Source organism: Carassius carassius, chromosome 32, assembly GCF_963082965.1.
Source record: "Carassius carassius chromosome 32, fCarCar2.1, whole genome shotgun sequence".
Taxonomy (NCBI): domain Eukaryota; kingdom Metazoa; phylum Chordata; class Actinopteri; order Cypriniformes; family Cyprinidae; genus Carassius; species Carassius carassius.
In genome coordinates, this window is record NC_081786.1 from 2833430 (window position 1) to 2857149 (window position 23720).

At 37.2% G+C, this 23720-nt stretch overlaps 2 protein-coding genes and 2 long non-coding RNA genes across 4 annotated transcripts in view; 3 read left to right on the plus strand and 1 right to left on the minus strand.

The window, feature by feature from the left end:
* Positions 1-288: 288 nt before the first annotated feature.
* LOC132113149 (uncharacterized) lies at positions 289-8919 on the minus strand. Its single transcript, XR_009425095.1, has 3 exons — positions 8865-8919; positions 497-563; positions 289-344 (listed from the first exon to the last, which is right to left on the minus strand). It is a non-coding gene; the product is annotated as an uncharacterized LOC132113149 (long non-coding RNA).
* A 3290-nt stretch (positions 8920-12209) lies between these two features.
* On the plus strand, positions 12210-19599 carry fndc4b (fibronectin type III domain containing 4b). Its single transcript, XM_059519843.1, has 6 exons — positions 12210-12821; positions 15134-15249; positions 15401-15605; positions 16290-16379; positions 16969-17105; positions 19137-19599. Exons 1-6 carry the CDS (start codon positions 12749-12751, stop codon positions 19176-19178), a joined length of 663 nt encoding a protein of 220 aa, XP_059375826.1. The 5' UTR covers positions 12210-12748; the 3' UTR covers positions 19179-19599.
* An 8-nt stretch (positions 19600-19607) lies between these two features.
* Positions 19608-20085, plus strand: LOC132112391 (uncharacterized). Its single transcript, XR_009424939.1, has 2 exons — positions 19608-19907; positions 19938-20085. It is a non-coding gene; the product is annotated as an uncharacterized LOC132112391 (long non-coding RNA).
* A 2726-nt stretch (positions 20086-22811) lies between these two features.
* LOC132112392 (zinc finger protein 513) overlaps positions 22812-23720 on the plus strand; it is an 11532-nt gene continuing 10623 nt past the window's right edge. The window contains exon 1 of the mRNA XM_059519844.1: positions 22812-23445. Within this exon, the coding sequence (XP_059375827.1) occupies positions 23406-23445 (40 nt within the window). The 5' untranslated portion in view covers positions 22812-23405. The remainder of the gene's footprint in view (positions 23446-23720) is intronic.

Consider the following 23720-nt stretch of genomic DNA (forward strand, 5'->3'; position numbering starts at 1 on the left):
TGCTGCTCACTTGTTCCTCTGAAAATGTCAAAGAATAGCCTGTTGTCTCTGTTTAGGTTGGTGAAACTGATTTATTACTGCGGTAAAGCCCATAACTTGTTTCACTCTCTGTTCTTGCGTTCACCTTGTACAGCAGGCGAGCTCCCAGCGCTGGGTCGTCCTCTGGAGCCTCCTGTGAGGTCAGCAGGGCCCTTTAAAAACAGAGTCCAGAAATACTGCAGTGTCACACTGGAGTCTCATCTTATGCATCAAACAGACAGACTGTTTATACACCTGTCACCTCCAGCTATGTACGAACAGATCGGCTTCTGTTTTGGGGCATTCAACATCTTATTAAAGGATGTCTAAGGTATGAAATATGATATGACAAATAAAAAATGTGTCATTCAGAACACAGTGGGGAAAATGTCACATAGGTAAATATACAGTGGTTTCTAATTTAATTTTCCTTTATTTATTTATTTTTTTATTGATAAAACTTTCTTAAACTCCATACCCCAAAAAAATGCAATGCAGTCTGATGTTCCACAGCCACTTAATACAATCAAACTTTCCACTGGGTCCTGCAGAGACAAAATGTTTTTAGATTTATTTTTCTTTTCTTTTTTTAAGTTATTGTGTTTTTGACTTTTTAAAATTTCTTTAATTTATTTGAATGGAATTTATTATTTTAAATTAGTGTTATTAGTAAAATAAAAAAGGTTAATAATATTAAACCTCTGTATGCTGATTTCCACACTCTGCTTGCCTCTTTTGATCTCCAACCGATCTCCAACCGAGTGTCAACTACTGCTACTCACAAATCAGGCAACCAACTGGACCTTATTTATACACGACACTGCTCTACTGATCATGTTCTGGTTACTCCACTGCACACATCGGATCACTTCCTCCTCACTCTTAACCTCAACATGGTCCCTGACACTTCATTTACCCCTCCACATGTCATCTTTCGACGTAACCTACGCACACTTTCACCCTCCCGGCTTTCTGCAATGGTTTCATCTTCACTTCCTTCCCCTAAACTGTTTGCATCTTTGGATGCTAACAGTGCTACTGATACTTTCTGCTCCACTCTTACATCTTGTTTAGACACTGTTTGCCCCTTATTTTCCAGGCCAGCCTGTAACACCCCTTCTGCCCCTTGGTTATCTGATGTTCTACGCAAACACTGTTCTAAGCTTAAAGCTGCTGAAAGGGTGTGGCGCAAATCCAGAAATACTACTGACCTTAATATGTATCAGTCACTCCTATCTTCTTTCTCTGCTAATGTCTCCACTGCTAAAATGACATACTACCATAACAAAATTAACAATTCGTCTAACTCTCGCATGCTTTTTAAAACATTTTCCTCACTTCTAAAAGCGTTAGCACTCGTTAGCTTGTCATTAGCGTTTTCATTCGAACCTATCGCTGTTTTCTTTTCTCCTCTCCCTCGCTCCAGTTTTTCACAAGTTCATCAAACAACCGCAGTAAGAATTTTCATCAAGCACGGTGAGTAATGGCTTCTCCTATCATTGTTTCTTGCACCTCTTGCCACATGTACAGTTTATCTATCTCTGTCACTGATGAGGGATTCACATGTGATAAATGCAGGGAAATAGTTAGGCTGACAGAGAAGATTTCAGAATTAGAGACAGGCATCCAAACTTTAATTGAGGACAGTAAGAATGTTAGGGCTCTAGATACGGCTTTGGATGCGTCTAGCTCAGGGATTCCTGTACATTGTTCGGTTCCAGGAAACAGAGCCCCAGCAGCAGGGCAACTGGGTGACGGTGAGGCAGCGTAGTCGTGGGTCAAAACACCGCTCTTCTGTTCCGATCAAAACATTAAACAGGTTCTCCCCACTCAGTGATGCACCCACTGAGAAGCCTGATGAAAGTGCTCTAGTTATTGGTGATTCTATTGTACGGAACGTGAATATAGAGACACCAGCCACCATAGTCAAATGTTTACCGGGAGCCAGAGCGCCTGACATCTTGGCAAATTTAAAAGTGCTGGCTAATGCTAAACGTAAATACAGAAAGATTGTTATTCATGCCGGCGCTAATGATGTTCGACTTCGCCAGTCGGAGATCACTAAAAATAACATTAAAGAGGTGTGTGAACTTGCAAGCACGATGTCAGACACTGTAATATGCTCTGGTCCCCTCCCTGCTTACCGTGGTGATGAGATGCATAGCAGATTGTCATCACTCAATGGCTGGATGTCTAAGTGGTGCCCACAGAATAACATAGGTTTCATAGACAATTGGATGAGCTTTTGGGGCAGACCTGACCTGTTTAAAAGAGATGGTCTTCATCCCTCCTGGGGTGGCGCCACTCTTCTCTCTAGAAATATGGCAAATAGTCTTAGTGTTTATACTTGACTAACTGGGGCCCAGGTCAGGAAGCAGACAGACTGGCTAAACCGACCGTCTGCTAGCTGCCTCCCGTCACAGAGGTCAGTTAATTCTCAGCACATAGAGACTCTTTCACCTAGATATCACACTATAGAGACTGTGTCTGTTCCCCGAACTAGAAAATACAAAAAACGTCCAAACCAAGTTAAGATTAACAATTTAATTGAGGTTCAACAAATAAAAAACAGAAGCAATATGGATAAACAAATGATAAAGCTTGGCTTATTGAATATCAGATCCCTTTCTAGGAAAACACTTTTTGTAAATAATATGATCACTGATCATAATATAGATGTACTCTGTTTGACAGAAACCTGGCTAAAACCTGATGATTACATTATTTTAAATGAGTCCACCCCCCAAGATTACTGTTATAAACATGAGCCACGTCTAAAAGGCAAAGGTGGAGGTGTTGCTTCAATTTATAACAACGTTTTCAGGATTTCTCAGAGGGCAGGCTTCAAGTATAACTCGTTTGAAGTAATGGTACTTCATATAACATTATCCAGAGAAACAAATGTTAATGATAAATCCCCTGTTATGTTTGTACTGGCTACTGTATACAGGCCACCAGGGCACCATACAGACTTTATTAAAGAGTTTGGTGATTTTACATCCGAGTTAGTTCTGGCTGCAGATAAAGTTTTAATAGTTGGTGATTTTAATATCCATGTTGATAATGAAAACGATGCATTGGGATCAGCATTTATAGAGATTCTGAACTCTATTGGTGTTAGACAACACGTTTCAGGACCTACTCATTGTCGAAATCATACTCTAGATTTAATACTGTCACATGGAATTGATGTTGATGGTGTTGAAATTATTCAGCCAAGTGATGATATCTCAGATCATTATTTAGTTCTTTGCAAAATTCATATAGCCAAAATTGTAAATTCTACTTCTTGTTACAAGTATGGAAGAACCATCACTTCTAACACAAAAGACTGCTTTTTAAGTTATCTTCCTGATGTAACCAAATTCCTTAGCATATCCAAAACCTCAGAACAACTTGATGATGTAACAGAAACTATGGACTCTCTCTTTTCTAGCACTTTAAATAAAGTTGCTCCTTTAAGCTTAAGGAAGGTTAAGGAAAACAGTTTGACACCATGGTATAATGAGCATACTCGCACCCTAAAGAGAGCAGCCCGAAAAATGGAGCGCAGCTGGAGGAAAGCAAAACTAGAGGTATTTCGTATTGCTTGGCGGGAAAGTAACATATCCTACAGAAAAGCATTAAAAACTGCTAGATCCGATTACTTTTCTTCTCTTTTAGAAGAAAACAAACATAACCCCAGGTATTTATTCAATACAGTGGCTAAATTAACGAAAAATAAAGCCTCAACAAGTGTTGACATTTCCCAACACCACAGCAGTAATGACTTTATGAACTACTTTACTTCTAAAATTCGATACTATTAGAGATAAAATTGCAACCATTCAGCCGTCAGCTACAGTATCACATCAGACAGTGCACTATAGACCCCCTGAGGAACAGTTCCACTCATTCTCTACTATAGGAGAGGAAGAATTGTATAAACTTGTTAAATCATCTAAACCAACAACATGTATGTTAGACCCTATACCATCTAAGCTCCTGAAAGAGGTGCTTCCAGAAGTCATAGATCCTCTTCTGACTATTATTAATTCCTCATTGTCATTAGGACATGTCCCCAAAACCTTCAAACTGGCTGTTATTAAGCCTCTCATCAAAAAACCACAACTTGACCCCAAAGAACTAGTCAATTATAGACCAATCTCGAATCTCCCTTTTCTGTCCAAGATACTAGAAAAGGTGGTATCCACACAATTATATTCCTTCTTAGAGAAAAATGGTATATGTGAGGATTTCCAGTCAGGATTTAGACCGTATCATAGTACTGAGACTGCTCTTCTTAGAGTTACAAATGATCTGCTCTTATCATCTGATCGTGGGTGTATCTCTCTATTAGTTTTATTGGATCTTAGTGCTGCGTTTGACACAATTGACCACAACATTCTTTTGCATAGACTTGAATACTTTGTTGGCATCAGTGGAAGTGCATTAGCATGGTTTAAATCGTACTTATATGACCGCCATCAGTTCGTAGCAGTGAATGAAGATGTATCCTATCGATCACAAGTGCAGTATGGAGTACCTCAAGGCTCAGTACTAGGGCCGCTACTCTTCACGCTTTATATGTTACCCTTGGGAGATATCATCAGGAAACATGGTGTTAGCTTTCACTGTTATGCTGATGATACTCAGCTCTATATTTCTTCGCAGCCCGGTGAAACACACCAATTTGAAAAACTAATGGATTGCATAGTCGATATAAAAAACTGGATGACGAGTAATTTCTTACTGCTAAATTCTGAAAAAACAGAGGTGTTAATTATAGGACCTAAAAACTGCTTGTAATATCCTAGAACACTGTCTAAGACTTGATGGTTGCTCTGTCAATTCTTCGTCATCAGTTAGGAACCTAGGTGTGCTACTTGATCGCAATCTTTCCTTAGAAAGCCACATTTCTAGCATTTGTAAAACTGCATTTTTCCATCTCAAAAATATATCTAAATTACGGCCTATGCTCTCAATGTCAAATGCAGAAATGTTAATCCATACATTTATGACCTCAAGGTTAGATTATTGTAATGCTTTATTGGGTGGTTGTTCTGCACGCTTAGTAAACAAACTACAGCTTGTCCAAAATGCAGCAGCAAGAGTTCTTACTAGAACCAGGAAGTATGACCATATTAGCCCGGTCCTGTCAACACTGCACTGGCTCCCTATCAAGCATCGCATAGATTTTTAAATATTGCTTATTACTTATAAAGCCCTGAATGGTTTAGCACCTCAGTATTTGAATGAGCTCCTTTTACATTATAATCCTCTACGTCCACTATGTTCTCAAAACTCAGGCAATTTGATAATACCTAGAATATCAAAATCAACTGCAGGCTGCAGATCCTTTTCCTATTTGGCGCCCAAACTCTGGAATAACCCACCTAACATTGTTCGGGAGGCAGACACACTCTTGCAGTTTAAATCTAGATTAAAGACCCATCTCTTTAACCTGGCATACACATAACATACTAATATGCTTTTATTATCCAAATCCGTTAAAGGATTTTTAGGCTGCATTAATTAGGTAAACCGGAACCGGAAACACTTCCCATAACACCTTATGTACTTGCTACATCATTAGAAGAATGGCATCTACGCTAATATTTGTCTGTTTCTCTCTTGTTCCGAGGTCACCGTGGCCACCAGATCCAGTCTGTGTCCAGATCAGAGGGTCACTGCAGTCACCTGGATCCAGTACGTATCCAGACCAGATGGTGGATCAGCACCTAGAAAGGACCTCTACATCCCTGAAAGACAGCGGAGACCAGGACAATTAGAGCCCCAGATACAGATCCCCTGTAAAGACCTTGTCTCAGAGGAGCACCAGGACAAGACCACAGGAAACAGATGATTCTTCTGCACAATCTGACTTTGCTGCAGCCTGGAATTGAACTACTGGTTTGGTCTGGTCAGAGGAGAACTGGCCCCCCAACTGAGCCTGGTTTCTCCCAAGGTTTTTTTCTCCATTCTGTCACCGATGGAGTTTCGGTTCCTTGCCGCTGTCGCCTCTGGCTTGCTTAGTTGGGGACACTTCATCTACAGCGATATCGTTGACTTGATTGCAAATAAATGCACAGACACTATTTAACTGAACAGAGATGACATAACTGAATCCAATGATGAACTGCCTTTAACTATCATTTTTGCATTATTGACACTGTTTTCCTAATGAATGTTGTTCAGTTGCTTTGAAGCAATGTATTTTGTTTAAAGCGCTATATAAATAAAGGTGACATTGACATTGACATTGACTTCTTTGTCCTCCTCCTCCCCCTCCTGCTTCATCTCTAATAGCTGACGACTTTGCAACGTTTTTCATTAATAAAATTAAACACATTAGTGCACAATTTTCCACACCACAATCAGTCAAGCTCATATCACCAGCAAACATACACTCATTTACATCCTTCTCTTCACTCTCTGAGGCAGACGTCTCAAAACTCATCCTTTCTAATCACCCTAAAACTTGCCCGCTTGATCCTATTCCATCTCATTTCCTTCAAGCCATTTCTCCTGCAGTTGTACCTGCACTCACTCACATCATCAACACATCCCTCCACACTGGTGTTTTCCCCTCATCATTTAGACAGGCACGTATAACTCCACTACTTAAAAAACCCAACCTCAATCCTTCTCTTTTATAGAACTACAGACCAGTTTCCCTTCTTCCTTTCATTGCAAAACACTTGAACGAGCTGTGTTCAACCAAGTCTCTACATTTCTCACACACAACAACCTCCTTGACAGCAATCAATCTGGCTTCAGAAGTGGACATTCAACTGAGACTGCCTTGCTCTCAGTTGTTGAAGCTCTAAGACTGGCAAGAGCAGAATCCAAATCTTCAGTACTTATCCTGCTTGATCTGTCCGCTGCTTTTGACACGGTTAACCACCAGGTCCTCCTATCAACCCTACTGGCAAAAGGCATCTCAGGAACCACACTTCAATTGTTTGAGTCTTACCTATCAGATAGGTCCTTGTATCTTGGAGAGGTGAGGTGTCCAAGTCACAACATCTAACTACTGGGGTGCCTCAGGGCTCTTCTCTGTCTACATGGCATCATTAGGTTCTGTCATTCAGAAACATGGCTTTTCATACCACTGCTATGCTGATGACACTCAACTCTACCTCTCATTCCATCCTGATGATCCGACAGTAGCTATTCGCATCTCAGCTTGTCTAACAGACATTTCTTCCTGGATGATGGACCATCACCTTCAACTCAACCTTGCCAAGACAGAACTGCTTGTGATTCCAGCAAACCCATCGTTTCATCACAATTTCACCATCAAGTTAGGCACATCAACCATAACTCCTTCAAAAACAGCTAGAAGCCTTGGAGTTATGATTGATGATCAGCTGACTTTCTCAGACCACATTGCTAAAACTGTCCGATCCTGCAGATTTGCTTTATTCAACATCATGAAGATCAGACCCTTTCTTTCGGAACATGCTGCACAACTCCTTGTTCAAGCCCTTATTGCAATGCCCTCTTGGCAGGTCTTCCAGCCAATTCTATCAAACCTTTACAATTAATTCAGAACGCGGCAGCAAGATTAATTTTTAATGAGCCAAAAAGAATACATGTCACACCTCTGTTTATCAATTTGCACTGGCTTCCAATAGCTGCTCGCATAAAATTCAAGGCATTGATGTTTGCCTACAAAACTACCACTGGCTCTGCAACCATTTACCTAAATTTGTTACTTCAGACTTATGTGCCCTCTAGAAGCTTGCGTTCTGCAAGTGAACGTCGCTTGATTGTGCCATCCCAAAGAAGCACAAAGTCACTTTTACGGACTTCTAAATTATATGTTCCCTCCTGGTGGAATGACCCTCCCAACTCAATCCGAGCAGCTGAGTCCTTAGCCATCTTCAAGAATTGGCTTAAAACACATCTCTTCCATCTTTATTTGACCCTCTAACTTTAACACTCACTATTCTAATTCTATTCTTTAAAAAAATCTAACTACCTTTCTAATCTTTTTATATTCTATTTTCTTTTCATTAATTATGCAATTGTATGTGTGTATGTGTAAAGACCTCTAACACTAGCTTGCTCTATTCTTTTTTTATTCTATGTTTTCTTTTTATTTATTATATTATTTAAAAGCCCTTGCTACGTGTACTGTGTTAACCTAACTGAGACTTGTTATAGCACTTATATATCATTGCTCTATTTGTTGTTTTTGATTGCTTCCACTGTCCTCATCTGTAACTCGCTTTGGATAAAAGCGTCTGCTAAATGAATAAATGTAAATGTAATAAATGTAAAATACTGTATTTAAATTAAAATAAATACATTTAAATTAACCTTAAAAGAAAATAAATATTACATTTTATATATGTCTAAACTTAAACTATTATTCCAGGTTTTTTAAATAAACACTCTTTGCAATATCCACCATCGTGTGGATGGCTGGTGAACTATATAGTCTCTATAAACAAAATGCACAGATCATTAGCATAGAAGACTCTTGTTAGGAGCATAATGACATTAATAGTTACATATCCTTTTTAAAACCAATAGGCCAAACCTGATCAAATGGATAATGATTTATTTTCTTTTCAAAAATCACATCTTGGCGTCACATCTTCTCAGTATCTGTTTGCCTTTCGCTTTATCAATATCTCTGCTGATGGGGTTGCATTTCTCTGTAATGGGTAGAGAGAGCTCATAACACGACTGCCTCGTTAGACGGAGAACCCAGCACTTAAGATTAACAGCACCACTCAAGATCTCCTGTAATTACATTTTAGCTTGCAAGGGAAGAAGATTTGTTGGTCTATTACCAGTTACAGGACATTTGAAATGAAAGCACAGCCAGTTAACAGTGTTTAGTTTGCACTCACCTTCATGTGATCATGCTCATCAGACTCCAGTGTTTCAGTGCATACTCTGATTAGTGCAACATACTCTGATTAGTAAACATGCATGCAATGAACTCTGACCTGTCAGCTGTAATATATATATAGATCGGGCCAAAGCGCGTATCTCGAATAATTTGATTCAGATTGGATCTTTGGAATGTGTACATGAATCATTTGATTCAGATCGGACCTTCGGAGTGTGTACATGAATCATTTGATTCAGATCGGACCTTCGGAGTGTGTACATGAATCATTTGATTCAGATCGGACCTTCGGAGTGTGTACATGAATCATTTGATTCAGATCGGACCTTCGGAGTGTGTACATGAATCATTTGATTCAGATCGGACCTTCGGAGTGTGTACATGAATCATTTTTATTCAGATCGGACCTTCGGAGTGTGTACATGAATCAGTTGATTCAGATTGGACCTTCAGATTGTGTACATGAATCAGTTGATTCAGATCAGACCTTCGGAGTGTGTACATGAATCATTTGATTCAGATCGGACCTTCGGAGTGTGTACATGAATCATTTGATTCAGATCAGACCTTCGAAGTGTGTACATGAATCATTTGATTCAGATCGGACCTTCGGAGTGTGTAGCCTACATGAATCAGTTGATTCAGATCGGACTTTCGGAGTGTGTACATGAATCATTTGATTCAGATCGGACCTTCGGAGTGTGTACATGAATCAGTTGATTCAGATCGGACCTTCGGAGTGTGTACATGAATCATTTGATTCAGATCAGACCTTCGGAGTGTGTACATGAATCATTTGATTCAGATCGGACCTTCGGAGTCTGTACATGAATCAGTTGATTCAGATCGGAAATTAACCATGATTATATTATAGTAAAAGCGTTGTGGATTACCACTTGTATAACCGATTATGATAGTTATTATAATTTGTTAAAATGTCATGGTTAAACTGATTGTGTTCATGGTTAAATGTAACGTGTGTTTACCATGATTTAACTACAGTAACCATGGAGTGTTTTGTTTATTTATTTATTTTTAAGTAAAACCATGCTTAATTTTCGCAAGGGCTGTGTTACCAGGTTAACAACAACAACAAAAAACTATTAATTTTGCACCTTAGGAGAACACATAGAATGCATTTTTTTTTAGATGAACAGAGTTTTAGATAGTTCCCTTATACTTGTCTAGATCAACTCAGAATAAAGAAAAGATAGATTTAGAGACAGATATCTGTTTATGTGAAATTTAGCTAGCAGAAAACAAATGAAATTATTATATTTTGCTATATTCGCTTTCGAGGATTCAAACAATTCAAGAAAACATCTTAAAAGCTGCTGTGATGGTGGTTTTACATAATCAAAATTGTTTTTTATGTTTTATCTACAGTCGTGGCCAAAAGTTTTGACAATTACATAAATATTAGTTTTCAAAAAGTTTGCTGCTAAACTGCTTTTAGATCTTTGTTTCAGTTGTTTCTGTGATGTACTGAAATATAATTACAAGCACTTCATACGTTTCAAAGGCTTTTATCGACAATTACATGACATTTATGCAAAGAGTCAGTATTTGCAGTGTTGGCCCTTCTTTTTCAGGACCTCTGCAATTCGACTGGGCATGCTCTCAATCAACTTCTGGGCCAAATCCTGACTGATAGCAACCCATTCTTTCAGAATCACTTCTTGGAGTTTGTCAGAATTAGTGGGTTTTTGTTTGTCCACCCACCTCTTGAGGATTGACCACAAGTTCTCAATGGGATTAAGATCTGGGGAGTTTCCAGGCCATGGACCCAAAATTTCAACATTCTGGTCCCCGAGCCACTTCGTTATCACTTTTGCCTTATGGCACGGTGCTCCATCGAGCTGGAAAATGCATTGTTCTTCACCAAACTGTTGTTGGATTGTTGGAAGAAGTTGCTGTTTGGAGGGTGTTTTGGTACCATTCTTTATTCATGGCTGTGTTTTTGGGCAGAATTGTGAGTGAGCCCACTCCCTTGGATGAGAAGCAACCCCACACATGAATGGTGTCAGGATGCTTTACTGTTGGCATGACACAGGACTGATGGTAGCGCTCACCTTTTCTTCTCCGGACAAGCCTTTTTCCAGATGCCCCAAACAATCGGAAAGGGGTTTCATCTGAGAATATGACTTTGCCCCAGTCCTCAGCAGTCCATTCACTATACTTTCTGCAGAGGATCAATCTGTCCCTGATGTTTATTTTGGAGAGAAGTGGCTTCTTTGCTGCCCTTCTTGACACCAGGCCATCTTCCAGAAGTCTTGGCCTCACTGTGCGTGCAGATGCGCTCACACCTGCCTGCTGCCATTCCTGAGCAAGCTCTGCACTGGTGGCACTCCGATCCCGCAGCTGAATCCTCTTTAGGAGACGATCCTGGCGCTTGCTGGACTTTCTTGGACGCCCTGAAGCCTTCTTTACAAGAATTGAACTTCTTTCCTTGAAGTTCTTGATGATCCTATAAATTGTTGATTTAGGTGCAATCTTAGTAGCCACAATATCCTTGCCTGTGAAGCCATTTTTATGCAACGCAATGATGACTGCATGCATTTCTTTGCAGGTCACCATGGTTAACAATGGAAGAACAATGATTTCAAGCATCACCCTCCTTTTAACATGTCAAGTCTGCCATTCTAACCCAATCTGCCTGACATAATGATCTCCAGCCTTGTGCTCGTCAACATTCTCACCTGAGTTAACAAGAAGATTACTGAAATGATCTCAGCAGGTCCTTTAATGACAGCAATCAAATGCAGTGGAAAGGTTTTTTTGGGATTAAGTTAATTTTCATGGCAAAGAAGGACTATGCAATTCATCTGATCACTCTTCATAACATTCTGGAGTATATGCAAATTGCTATTATAAAAACTTAAGCAGCAACTTTTCCAATTTCCAATATTTATGTAATTCTCAAAACATTTGGCCATGACTGTACTTTTTAATTATGCAAATTATTATTTTAAGTGTATTCTGTTCTGTCTAAAATTATATTTATTTTTAATGTAGCTAATATTATTATCCCGGTATTCCTTTATTTAATCAGCTACCAAATTCCGTTCTATTCTGTTATATCACATTACAGTAAATTCTCACTTCTTATCATGTGAAACTCTTACGTATTTTGAATAATTTATTATCGCAGTATTATATAAAGTAAAGACTATTATATTTTTTCATAGAGATGATATGTTCTGATGAGATTTATTTTATTGCATTCTTCCCACAGTTCTGTGCCGTTCTGTTCTGTGTCTTTTATGATGTTTGACGATCGATGTGCAAGTTCGAATGGCGTCATAAATATCGCAACAGGGTGTTTTTGGAGAGGTGGCGGCTGTACCGCATTCATGCCGCTGCAGGTTCGTGCGTCACGCGGCTAAAGAAGGTGAATGAGTGACTGCTGAGAATCAATCAGTAACTGGACACCTGTGGGTCATGTGCCTGCGATGCAGCGCAGCTGATTGATTGGTATTCTGAAAGCGTCTAACACGAGCGCATAAAGCGAGGAAGGCGAGCGCGAGCTTTGCGATGATCGCCACGCGTTTACGCGTTACATTAGACGCGCTGTGAGAGGATGTAACTGGTGGCGAGGCTGGCGTTCCGTTGTAGTATCGATGAAAGGACATAAAAAGTGTGATTTCGCTTTCAAATCATCGCGAAAGGAAGCGTCTTCCTCGCCATTCGCGGATTCGGATGGCAACAGAATGCCGAGGATGATGCTGGCTTAGGTTGTTTATCATCTTCGTGATCACAATGTACAAGTGTTGCAAACAAATGCGCTATTGATAACCATGTGATAGCTGGAGGAATGTTTAGTTTAGGTTACTTTTCCGTGGAAATCGGCGTCGCTCATCTGGATTAACTCTTCGGGAAGACATGATTCACCTAGTCACTTTTATTAGCCTCGTTCTGTGTCTGTTTGGATGCCATATCTGCTCTGCAGGGGCGAGTAAGTCAACTCATTTTGCCTCTGTCATACAGTTACTCATAATAAAGATAAAACGCAGTGTGTATCTTTTTATACTTGTTGGTCACCATGACTACAGTCAAGCATGTGAGAAGCCTCTGTTATGTAATGCTGTGAGTGTTTTTAATGTAAGCTCTCCCGGAGCCAGCGGAGAAAGGCATTAAGGAAACCTGAGTCAGAACATGTCAAATCATGACATTTAAGTGCCAGTGCAATAGGAAAAAATGATGGATTATATTTTCAAAAGGGAAATATGGTCTCAAACTACTGCTTTCTTTGGATTACACATGGTTTACACATTGTTCATTTCTTATTTTTGCTACTTTACACACCCACACACACACACACACATATATATATATATATCATTAATTTTTATGAAATGTCTGGGGATTTTGCTCACTCTTCAATGCACTCAAAGTCATTTAGATTACTGCCAAACCTGTAATTGCATCAAACTCCACAGTTAATTGAAAGACTGTCGTCTCTGCAGTGCACTTATTCTTAATTAGCCTGTTTTACCAGAAACCATGCACCGTGATGTATGTTCGTCTAGCATTGACCTTGGCTCTTTCCATTGAGGATATAAGGATGAGTGCACTTACTCATCCCTCTGATGCAATGTTTTCTTTCCTGGTGAGCTCTGTAAATGTGTTTGATCCTAAAACACTGGCTCAATTTCCCCTGCAAGTTCACAATTCATGCTCTCATTAGGGACTAAATTATTTACAAGGGGGTGTTTGGCTTTGAAATTTACACACCGATTGGGTTTAGTGTAATGCTTTTACAGCAGGGCTCAATTATGACATTTTAAGCTGTACCACTACCATGTACAGGAATGTACTAAAAAAAGCTATATTGATTTGTACATGTAATCAATATGCACTTATTTAAACCTATTATTTAAGAAAATGTGCTAATGTGCATATTCACAGAAACCATATTCAGTAGATGTTGACCTTTTCTGTTGATTATCCGCAAATCATTTTGCAACTGCATGAAGTATTGACAAAGAAGGTGTAGACTGTTTTGAGCTTAGCTCAGTCATCTCAGTAATTTAATTCTATCATATCTACCTCTTGAAGTAATTTATGCCAAAACATGCATTAGCTTTGGTTAGAAAGCATACTTAAGAAAATAAAGATGTCGGTGCAGCTGAATGTACATCTCATTGAATATATCTCATTGAATATTGGTAAAATGCCAAATGTTGAAAATGTAATTTTCATGTATACAAATTACAGCACATACAACTTTTTAACCGCAAACCCTTTCCTGTAATTTTTGTTGTGAGAGATCTTAAGTCTTTATGAAAAAAAAAAACAATTTTTTTTTTTACCTTAAGGAGCTGTTTCTATTTTAATGTCACTTTTATATGATTGCAATTGAGTTGATTCAATCTTAAATTATATGTTTGACTTTTCGACATCTTACAAACACACATGCACACACATTCTATTTAACAATCATACATCATAATTTACAATCAGATAAATATTTTATATACATGCATTTTTATTATTTACATATATACAATTATATTATAATATAAGATTTTTAGTTATGTTGTATGATTGTTAGTTCATATTTATTTCTACAGTCTGTTTCACAATAAAAGTTATTTCTAAGCAGATTTACAGTTCGTTATATTGTAGCAGAAAATCATCCTTTAGGGTTTCTAATGTCTTAAAGTTCCTACTAAAGAGATTAATCAAAAAAATTGGTTAAAAGTGCCTCAGTGCATTTCTATCTATCCTTCTGTTTTGAATAATTATTTTTATATTAACAATATGCTGTTGGGTGTTGGTTAAAAACCAAAAGTCCTTTTCTGTCAAACTGATTTTTCATGCTGGCGGAAAAAGTCAGAGATTTGGCAAAGAATAGTTTACCACTAATTCTGTCCAACTGAGTCATGCAGATCACATTAAGGAAAAGAATTAAAATTAGAATTAATTTGCATAATGTCCCAGCAGAGTGAATCAGCTAAATGCAGAAGTGTTGCATATTTATGAGCTGCATTATTGTAGTTGTTCATTGAGCCGATGTCAGGTTGGCCTTCAGATGTCTTGGGGAAAATGGAGACAAAAAAAAACAAAACTAAAGCATTTAAAACCAGCTCCCAAACATCACCCTTTTGCATGCAACCGTAACTAGGTTTAATCTTTTCAAACATGATGTTTATGGAGTCTGAATGATTTATTAAATAGTTCAGTTTTAATTTCAGTTGTATATGTTTGAGTGCATCGGGTGGTTGGTCTTATAAATGATTCATGCTGGTGATTTGTGCTTCACAGACCGCCCTGCTGCTCCTGTCAATGTCTCTGTTACTCACCTGCGGGCGGATTCGGCCACCGTGTCCTGGAATATTCCGGAGGGAGAGACCGTAATTGGCTTTGCCATCTCACAGCAGGTCAAACAAAGTTATTACAGATAAGATATAAGAGATACAGCCCTACGGGCCATTACAATAATTTCAGAAGTCTGACATTTAATATCTGCAATAAATTTACCCTCTGATGAATCCTCATGTGCTTATACTTAAACGAGTGTGTGTGTTTTAGCGCCAGGACAGCCTGATGCAGCGTTTCATTCGTGAGGTGAACACGACCAGTCAAGCTTGTATACTTTGGGATCTGGATGAAGACACAGATTATATTATCCAGGTCCAGTCTGTTGGACTGTATGGAGAGAGTCTGGCCAGCAAAAAGATTCATTTCAGGACTCTTAAAAAGTCTGAACATTTTCAGTCCACCATGATGGATCAAGGTAAACATGTCTGTTTGATATTTTAACTGGGCCATAGCATTTTGTACAATATCATACATTAAATAAAGTACATTTCATGTCTTTATTGTGAAATTATATGGAAGCCTGTTTCTGAAAATAAAAATGGTAATTATGATTTTTGTATCTCACAATTCTGACTTTTCAAGATCAGAATTTTAAGATTTAAACTTAGAATTCAGGCTTTTTTCTCGCAATTCCAAATTTATTTGGAACAAGTTATTTATTTTTTTCCACTGAATTCTAAGTTAACATCCCACAATTCTGTTTTTTTTCCTGCCATGGAATTAAAAAAAAAAAAACTTTATCTTGCAATTCCAAGTTTATGCGTCACAGTTCTAAATTTATACATCACAATTCTGACTTTTTTTTTTCTCAGAATATCCTGCAATTCCAAGTTTACTTGTCACAATTCAATTTCACAAAAATATGTAGCATGTGACATAAATCATTAATTAATCTGCTGATGTATTTCCTAACGAACAGGAAGTTTTTGGCCATTTTTACATTTGACAAAAAGTTGTACATAATATATCCGCTATAATTATTTTGAGAACATAGTGAACACAATGCATGAAACAAATTCCACAAAACATTTTATTAGTATGTTAATAAATAAACTAAACAATCCTCTAAGGCATGTTGTTGTCTTGTTTACCTGATCAGATGACCCTGCGGTTGAGGGTTTAGACATTTCCAGACACCTACAGACTGGAGAGATACTGATCATTATGACTGTACTGCTGATGTGGGCAGGTAAAGATTTAGTTACAAATAATCATCATTATTAAGAAGAAATAATTCTGACTTGTCCTTCCTTCTGTAAACCCTGACATATGATATAATAGTCAGAAAAATAAATTTTTGAAATGGTACAGAACATTTAGACAAAATATTAAAAAAGCTGGCATGTGTTTTTAAAGTATGTCATAAAATTCTCATCATATTCAGTTCATACTGTAAGGCTATTTATGGCATGTTAACCATGATCTGAGGAGGTTGTTTTTTACCATAAAGAAAAAAAATCAGATGACAAGGCATGCAGGAGACCGGTTTCTCAGCAAACTTTTGATTGTTGATAACTACAAATATGATACAGTAGGCTTTATATGGTTTTGAATGAGAATGGAGAGTTTCCTTTTATCAGAGCTGTAACATTCTTTAAAACTCAAATGTTACATTTTGGCATCACTGAAATATTTTCAAAATAATTGCCGTTCTTTGTTGTGTACAGTGACCTTCTCCTCTGAAACTTAATTGGGATGTCCAGATGGAAGATCGTGTGTTTGAATGAAACGTATCAGGTCCATGTCCCGTAATCAATCTGATCTCTGTATCACTGCAGCTGTGATCGTGCTCTTCTGTAAGCAATATGATATCATCAAAGACAACGACTCCAACAGCCACAGTAAAGAGAAGAGCAAGCCGCTGTCTGGCCAGAGCACTCCAGAATATCACCACGGAGGTCTGCTGGGCAGCAAGGTGAGACCTTCACCACTCATCATATATGAGCACACTTTTTATACATTCAGAAAATATTTATCAAATAAAATTGTTTTGCATTTTAGTTCAGGTTTATGAAAATGCCTTCACTCGTAATAGCCTAATCAAATGATGGTCAAGATGATCAAAAAGAGATAAATTTACCTTCTCATTCTTCAGAAATCACAATCTAAAATATTAGATTTTGTGTGAATATATGGCAGCTTTGTTAGTGTAGAAACAGGCTGTACTTTATGTCTGCATATCGCATATTTCTGTAACGGGGCTGACGAGTCGTGAGACGTGCGGATCCATGTGCAAGCTTTTATTACACAGAGACGTGGTTATAACAGGCATGCGTCAAACACTGGCAAACGTGTATATAGAGGGCAAGACAAAGACTATTCCTTGTTCAAGCGTGGATCTTTGATGAACGAACAATATCCAGAGGGCTAAGCAAGAGGGTAATCCGGAGCAAAGGGTCAAAACATGAGAAACCGGGCAAGGCAGGAAAAAGACTATGAAACTATGAAAACTAGAAACTAAGACAAAACTATGAAAACAAACACTGAATGGCTTGGTCTCACTAGGAGAGGGATATGTGCAGAACAATACTCGGCCGTGTGTGAAAAGTCCAATGCTTATAGTGCGTGTGCGCGTGCGTGTGCGCGTGCGTGTGTGTGTGTGTGTGTGTGTGTGTGTGTGATCTCAGGTGCATGGTGTGATTGTTATCAGGTGAACTTGTGATTGGTGCAATGGATCATGGGAAATGTAGTCCAGGGTGTACTGTGTAGTGTGTGAGTCTGTGTTGTAGATGATGACCTCTGGTGGTGAAGAAACTGAAGTTCAATGACTGGATCATGACAATTACATGTTGTAAAGTATTGTATACGGCATGATTTAAAAAATGCAGTAGGTTAGTATTCTGTAGATACAGAAAATTAGCAATTTTCAATAAGGTCCGATTATTTAACAACATTTATTATCATGAAGTGTTACTAAAAATACTTTATTTACATTGTCAGTTTATATTAACTGATATAGTTAACTATTCTTAACAAATGGAACTTAATTGCAAAATATTACTGAGAACTGCTTTAGGAGTTTCATTGTGTATTTGTTAACTAATGTAAACAAATGGAATCTTATTGTATTGTGTTACCAAAAAATTTTTTAAAGTAGTTTTATTGTTGGTTCATGCATGTTAACTAATGTAGTTAACTGATATAAAAAAAAAGAAACCTTATTGGAAAGGATTACAGAAAATTATTAGTAGTAGTATTTTTGGTTGCACATTATTTTACAGTTTGGGTACTTGGTGTACTTACTAGTGCTGTCAAATGATTAATCATGATTAATCACACCCAAAATACAAAAAAATTGTTTACATAATATGTGTGTGTACTGTGTATATTTATTATGTATAACAATACACACACATGCATGCATCCATATAAGAAAAATGTTATATGTGTATATTAAATCTATTTATATAGTATATTAATTATATAAATATATACATGTAAATGCATGTCAATATTTTTTAAAATACATATATATATAGTGTGTGTGTGTGTGTGTGTGTGTATTTATATGTATTTATATATATATATATATATATATATATATATATATATATATATATATATATATATATATATATAAGGTAACTACATGGGTTAAGATTAAGTTTAGGGGTAGGTTCAACCTAGTTATTACCCAGTTATTATAACTGAAATAATAAGTACATAAGTAGCATGTTAACTAATGTAGTTAATTAACGTTAACAAATGGAACAGGTTTGTAAAGTGTTACCAAAATTGCCTTTAGATGGATTTCCATTTTTAACTCGTGTTAACTAATATTGTTAACCAATGTTAATAAATGGAGCTGTGCTGTAAAATGTTACCGTAAATAAATGTTATTAAAATGAACCTCATTAAAAACGTCTGCCTCAATTGTACTAGTTTTCTTTTCAGGTGTGGTTTATTTCCCCATTTCATTCTAATCTCCATTTGAACTCTTTTGTAGTTCCAGAGGACCTCATCCTCCATCAGCATCATTAAGGTTTAACCTCGGCATCATCACACATCAGCGGATCAGCTCAGCTCATCTTCTGATCTACAAGCGTTAAAGGCAATAGTAACATGAACCTCTCAGCCACATCGGGGAATTGTAAGGTAGTATACGGGTATTCAGTAGTACAGTATACTCCAATAAACAACAATGTCCTGGACGATGAATATACTGTACCTCTTTAACTAATACATCAGCTGTAATCAATGTAGGAGCTATCGGTGCTATGAATATGATTGTGAAAACACCGGCAGCCGGATACAGCGGTTTAGATGTGCGATGATGGATTCTGTGTGTGAATGTGTTGCACTGAAAGAGGATTAATAATTGTAACAATTACTAATGTGGCATTTCCCATTAATGTGTAAATTATGACTAAAGTCATCATCAGCCACAGAAGTGGCCTTATATTATGCATTATGAACAGCATATCAGTGGCTTGTTTTGTTTTTATTAAATATTAACACTGTTATTAAATGTTTCACACTATTATAGCATTGACTGTTGAGTGTTCAACAGTGAGGTTTACATCAGATCCAGTGCAGGAGTGTCCATGTTCATAAGAAATGGTTTAGTGTGGCATTTCTGTGCCAGATTAGCTCAAGTTTCTATTTTGAGCTTATAAATTAAGAAGTTAGTAAAATGTCTACCCTGTCATTGTAATGTGCATAGATCAGAAAATACTTATTTTATTGTTTGTTTTTTTTTCTTTTCTTTATTCTCTAAGTGAGAAGTTTTGATGAAGTTATACTGTAGATATTAAATTAACTACACTTAGCTAGTTTTAGGCAAGAGATAAAGAATGTAGTTTAAAATCTGTACTTCATTGCAAAAGTTAGAAACAATGTTTGTTAATATTCTCGTTCTCAATCCTACTTTCCAATAAATGGAAAATGAAAAACCATGTGTTTTGTCTGTCTGGTTGGTTATTTTTATTTATTTACTTACGTTTTTTGAGAGCCAGAAGTATTTTTATTTTATCTGATTTTTTTTTACAGTAGGCTTATTTAAAATGGTTTCATTTTTCTGTTCAATTATTAAGTTTTTTAATTCTTTTAGAGAGGCAGAATTATATATTAAATTATATTTTAGATTATATTAACCATTTTACGTTTGATGTTTGACATTTTCAGTGTTTATGAAATAATGCTGATAGATGTCCATGCCTTTCAAACATCAACAAGATTAATCTAAACTCCTGCCAAAACATCAGGATAATAACATATTAAGCAGTGAGCTCAGTTTAATTATGAAAGATGATTTATACTTAACTAATATGCTAAAACAAGTTTTCACACTAATACGGTAAGCTACAGGTAAATCTGACATCTCACAACAACATATACACGGGTTTCTTGTATACAAACAATACCGGATGCGCGCGCATCCAGGAGGCAGAAAACCGCTATCTGTTATGCCGAGTTCAGTAAAAGAACATTGTAATTAACGTAGATTTCGCATTGTTTGTAATTTCTTGTTGACTCAATAATAAATTGCAATTTCAGAGTTGGATCTGTTTGTTTGTGTTTCATATTAATATATTATTAATATAACATTATGTAAAACGTCCAACTGTTTACGAATCAAAATCCTGACATACTGTGGCACGTTGAACATCTGACACCCAGCACTGGCTCGGTTGGTACAATTGACAACGCAACAACTCCTTTGCATTTTGACTAGCGACAACACCACCACCTAAACCAATTACTCCGGTACGAAGAGCGCGGGTCTTTTGCCTCTTGGTTGCGTGTGCAAGCAGTGATGACGTCGCCGAGAAATCCATGTATACTGTTACCATCTTTTTAATTGTGCTGGCTAGATTTACTTCTTATAGTCATTTTGTCAACAAGGTTAAGACTAATTAAATCTTGGCCATGAATTAAGAACGTCGTAATTATCAGTAAAACAATCAGGGATTAATTATCATTTCTTAGCAGTTCTAATGTTGGCCTCATAAACTTTGCATCATTTTGACGTTATAAAATAAAACAATTGAAAATCTGTAAATCTCTCTAAAAAAAATTCTATTATATTCAAGGAACAATAACACACAATATTTTATCAAGAAAACGACATTTAAATAAGAGAAGGTAAGAAAAAAGATAGAAGGACTGCAAGTGGGAGGAAAGTATACAACTTCAAAACCAAAATACAAAATATACATTATTATTACTTAAGGCCCTAAATGGTTTAGCTCCTGCGTACCTAGTCTTCTACCACGTTACAATCCATCACGCTCCCTAAGGTCACAAAACGCTGGACTTTTGGTAGTTCCTAGGATAGCAAAGTCCACTAAAGGAGGTAGAGCTTTTTCACATTTGGCTCCCAAACTCTGGAATAATAATGCTCCTGATAATGTTCGGGGTTCAGGCACACTCTCTCTGTTTAAATCTAGATTAAAAACACATCTCTTTCGCCAAGCATTCGAATAATGCATCTCATAATTTGTGCCTGCAGTTGTATCTGATCACATGCGCATTCTTATTCTTTAGCTTGGGTTAAACTAATTAATTTTAGTTTGCTGGAACAGCAGCTACGCTAATGTCTCTATTTGTTTCTCTGTTTTGCCACGACTAGGATTTACACAAGCTCCAGTCTGGATCCAGAACACCTGAGAAGAGATGATGCTGACCCCTCAGAGGACCCCAGATGATGAACCCTGAAACAACATACAGAACTATGCAATCACATTATAATTGCTGTTAATAGTGTTCATCGTCTGGCTGACTATTTATTGTATTAATTTTTCTGAAAATTCCTGTCATTTACACACAAACTGACAGTCACCACTTATAAGCTACTACTAAATATTGTAGAAACTTAATTTTCTGTTAAGTTGCTTTGCAATGATTTGTATCGTAAAAACCACTATACAAATAAACTTGAACTGAATATACATACGTATTTATTAAATTAAATAAATGTTGTAAAGTTCAAAAACATTCAAAGTTCTTCACAGCTTTCTTATTCACAGTCTCTTTTACTGTCAATATACATTATATACTTATTTCAGTGAACAAAACCATAAAAATAGGAAAAATCGGTAAGTGGCGCTGTTACAAAAAAATTAATGGATCCTAGAACTGCTGTCCTGAAAGTGAGACACATATTCCTATTGGTCGAATGTGGGTTCTATAGTTCTATAGATACAGACTGTTGGTCTGGGAACGCTCCGGGAACGCCCCGTCACGTGATGTGAATTTAGCCCGTGGGGGAAAGCATTGCCAGGGCGCCAATTGAAATACACGGGACAATAATGCCGAAAAGTTGTGTCATTTTCTGTACCTCCAATAAACTAACAAATTATGAATTGAAGTTCTACACCCTTCCTAATAAACATACAGAAGCGGATAGGAGGACAAAATGGCTACAAGCAATACGTTGTGAGGATGATCAAGGGAAGTTGTGGAATCTCTGGGAATGAACGCTCAATATGAGCATTTTTGTCATTCAAGTACACACGATGTGCGCAGTGTTTTCCCCCACGCCGACTCCGCCCTCGCCACGCCCCCAGCTATGACTAGATACCGACTGTATGTATACATGTCTATTGTCCAGTAGGTGTCGCTTTTTCACCTGTTTCACGCTGAACTATTTCAATCACTTCCTGTGCTGCACATACCAGCAGCAATGAAACTTGTACACTTTCACTTCTTCAACACTTGGAGACACTTTACAGCGAAAAAAATCCACATGGACGAATAATTCCTCATGGAGAGACGCTGATATTCCCGCTGCTGGCTGTCCAGTGGTTATGAACCCTTGACTTTTATTGTATCTTCTCTTTTTGGGCTAACTTAGCTGCATGCTAACTTACTCTGAGACTGATATCAAGATAAACACAAATTACATCCTAAATACCTTATCATTGATGTGGATTAATAACAGACTAATTTTAATGTAAAAGTCATGTAGTCGTCGCATATGACGGCATTTCTACAGTTTTGTCGATGAATTATGTATACAGTTTAGTATTAGCTCACGCTAACCGAAAAAATAATAATAATAACGGGAATTTCATTTTATTTTTTTGGGACATTTGGATATGATTTTTTTTGGAGATACACAGTGTTAAACATGTTTAATTCGGGGTTTATGAGTGATTTGAGGAACTCTTTGTTCGGGAGAGGAAGATCAAAATGAGGAAGATGATGATGGTGATGAAGATCAGCTCAACAGGGAACTGCTGATTATAAACAGACACATTCAGAAACAAAAAACATGCCTCGAAGAAAACAGTCGAACCCACAGCCTGTCAAATGTAAGTCTGCTTCTATCTCACTTCTAAAACTCTCTTCTGTCATTTCTTAATATTAACGTCAGATTTTATGTTTTATTGTTGAAGAATCAGTGTGATTGTGTTAATTTCTGTTGATTATTACTAATAAGAGCATAAAAAGATGTCTCAGCCTGTCTCTAGACATTTTGTTTAAAATATGCAGCGTATATTTCATATTTAGAGAACTTTCTAATCCAAATGTAGGTTTTTGCAGATCTCCTGATTCCTCTCTCTGTAGATTGTTTTTAATGTTTCTT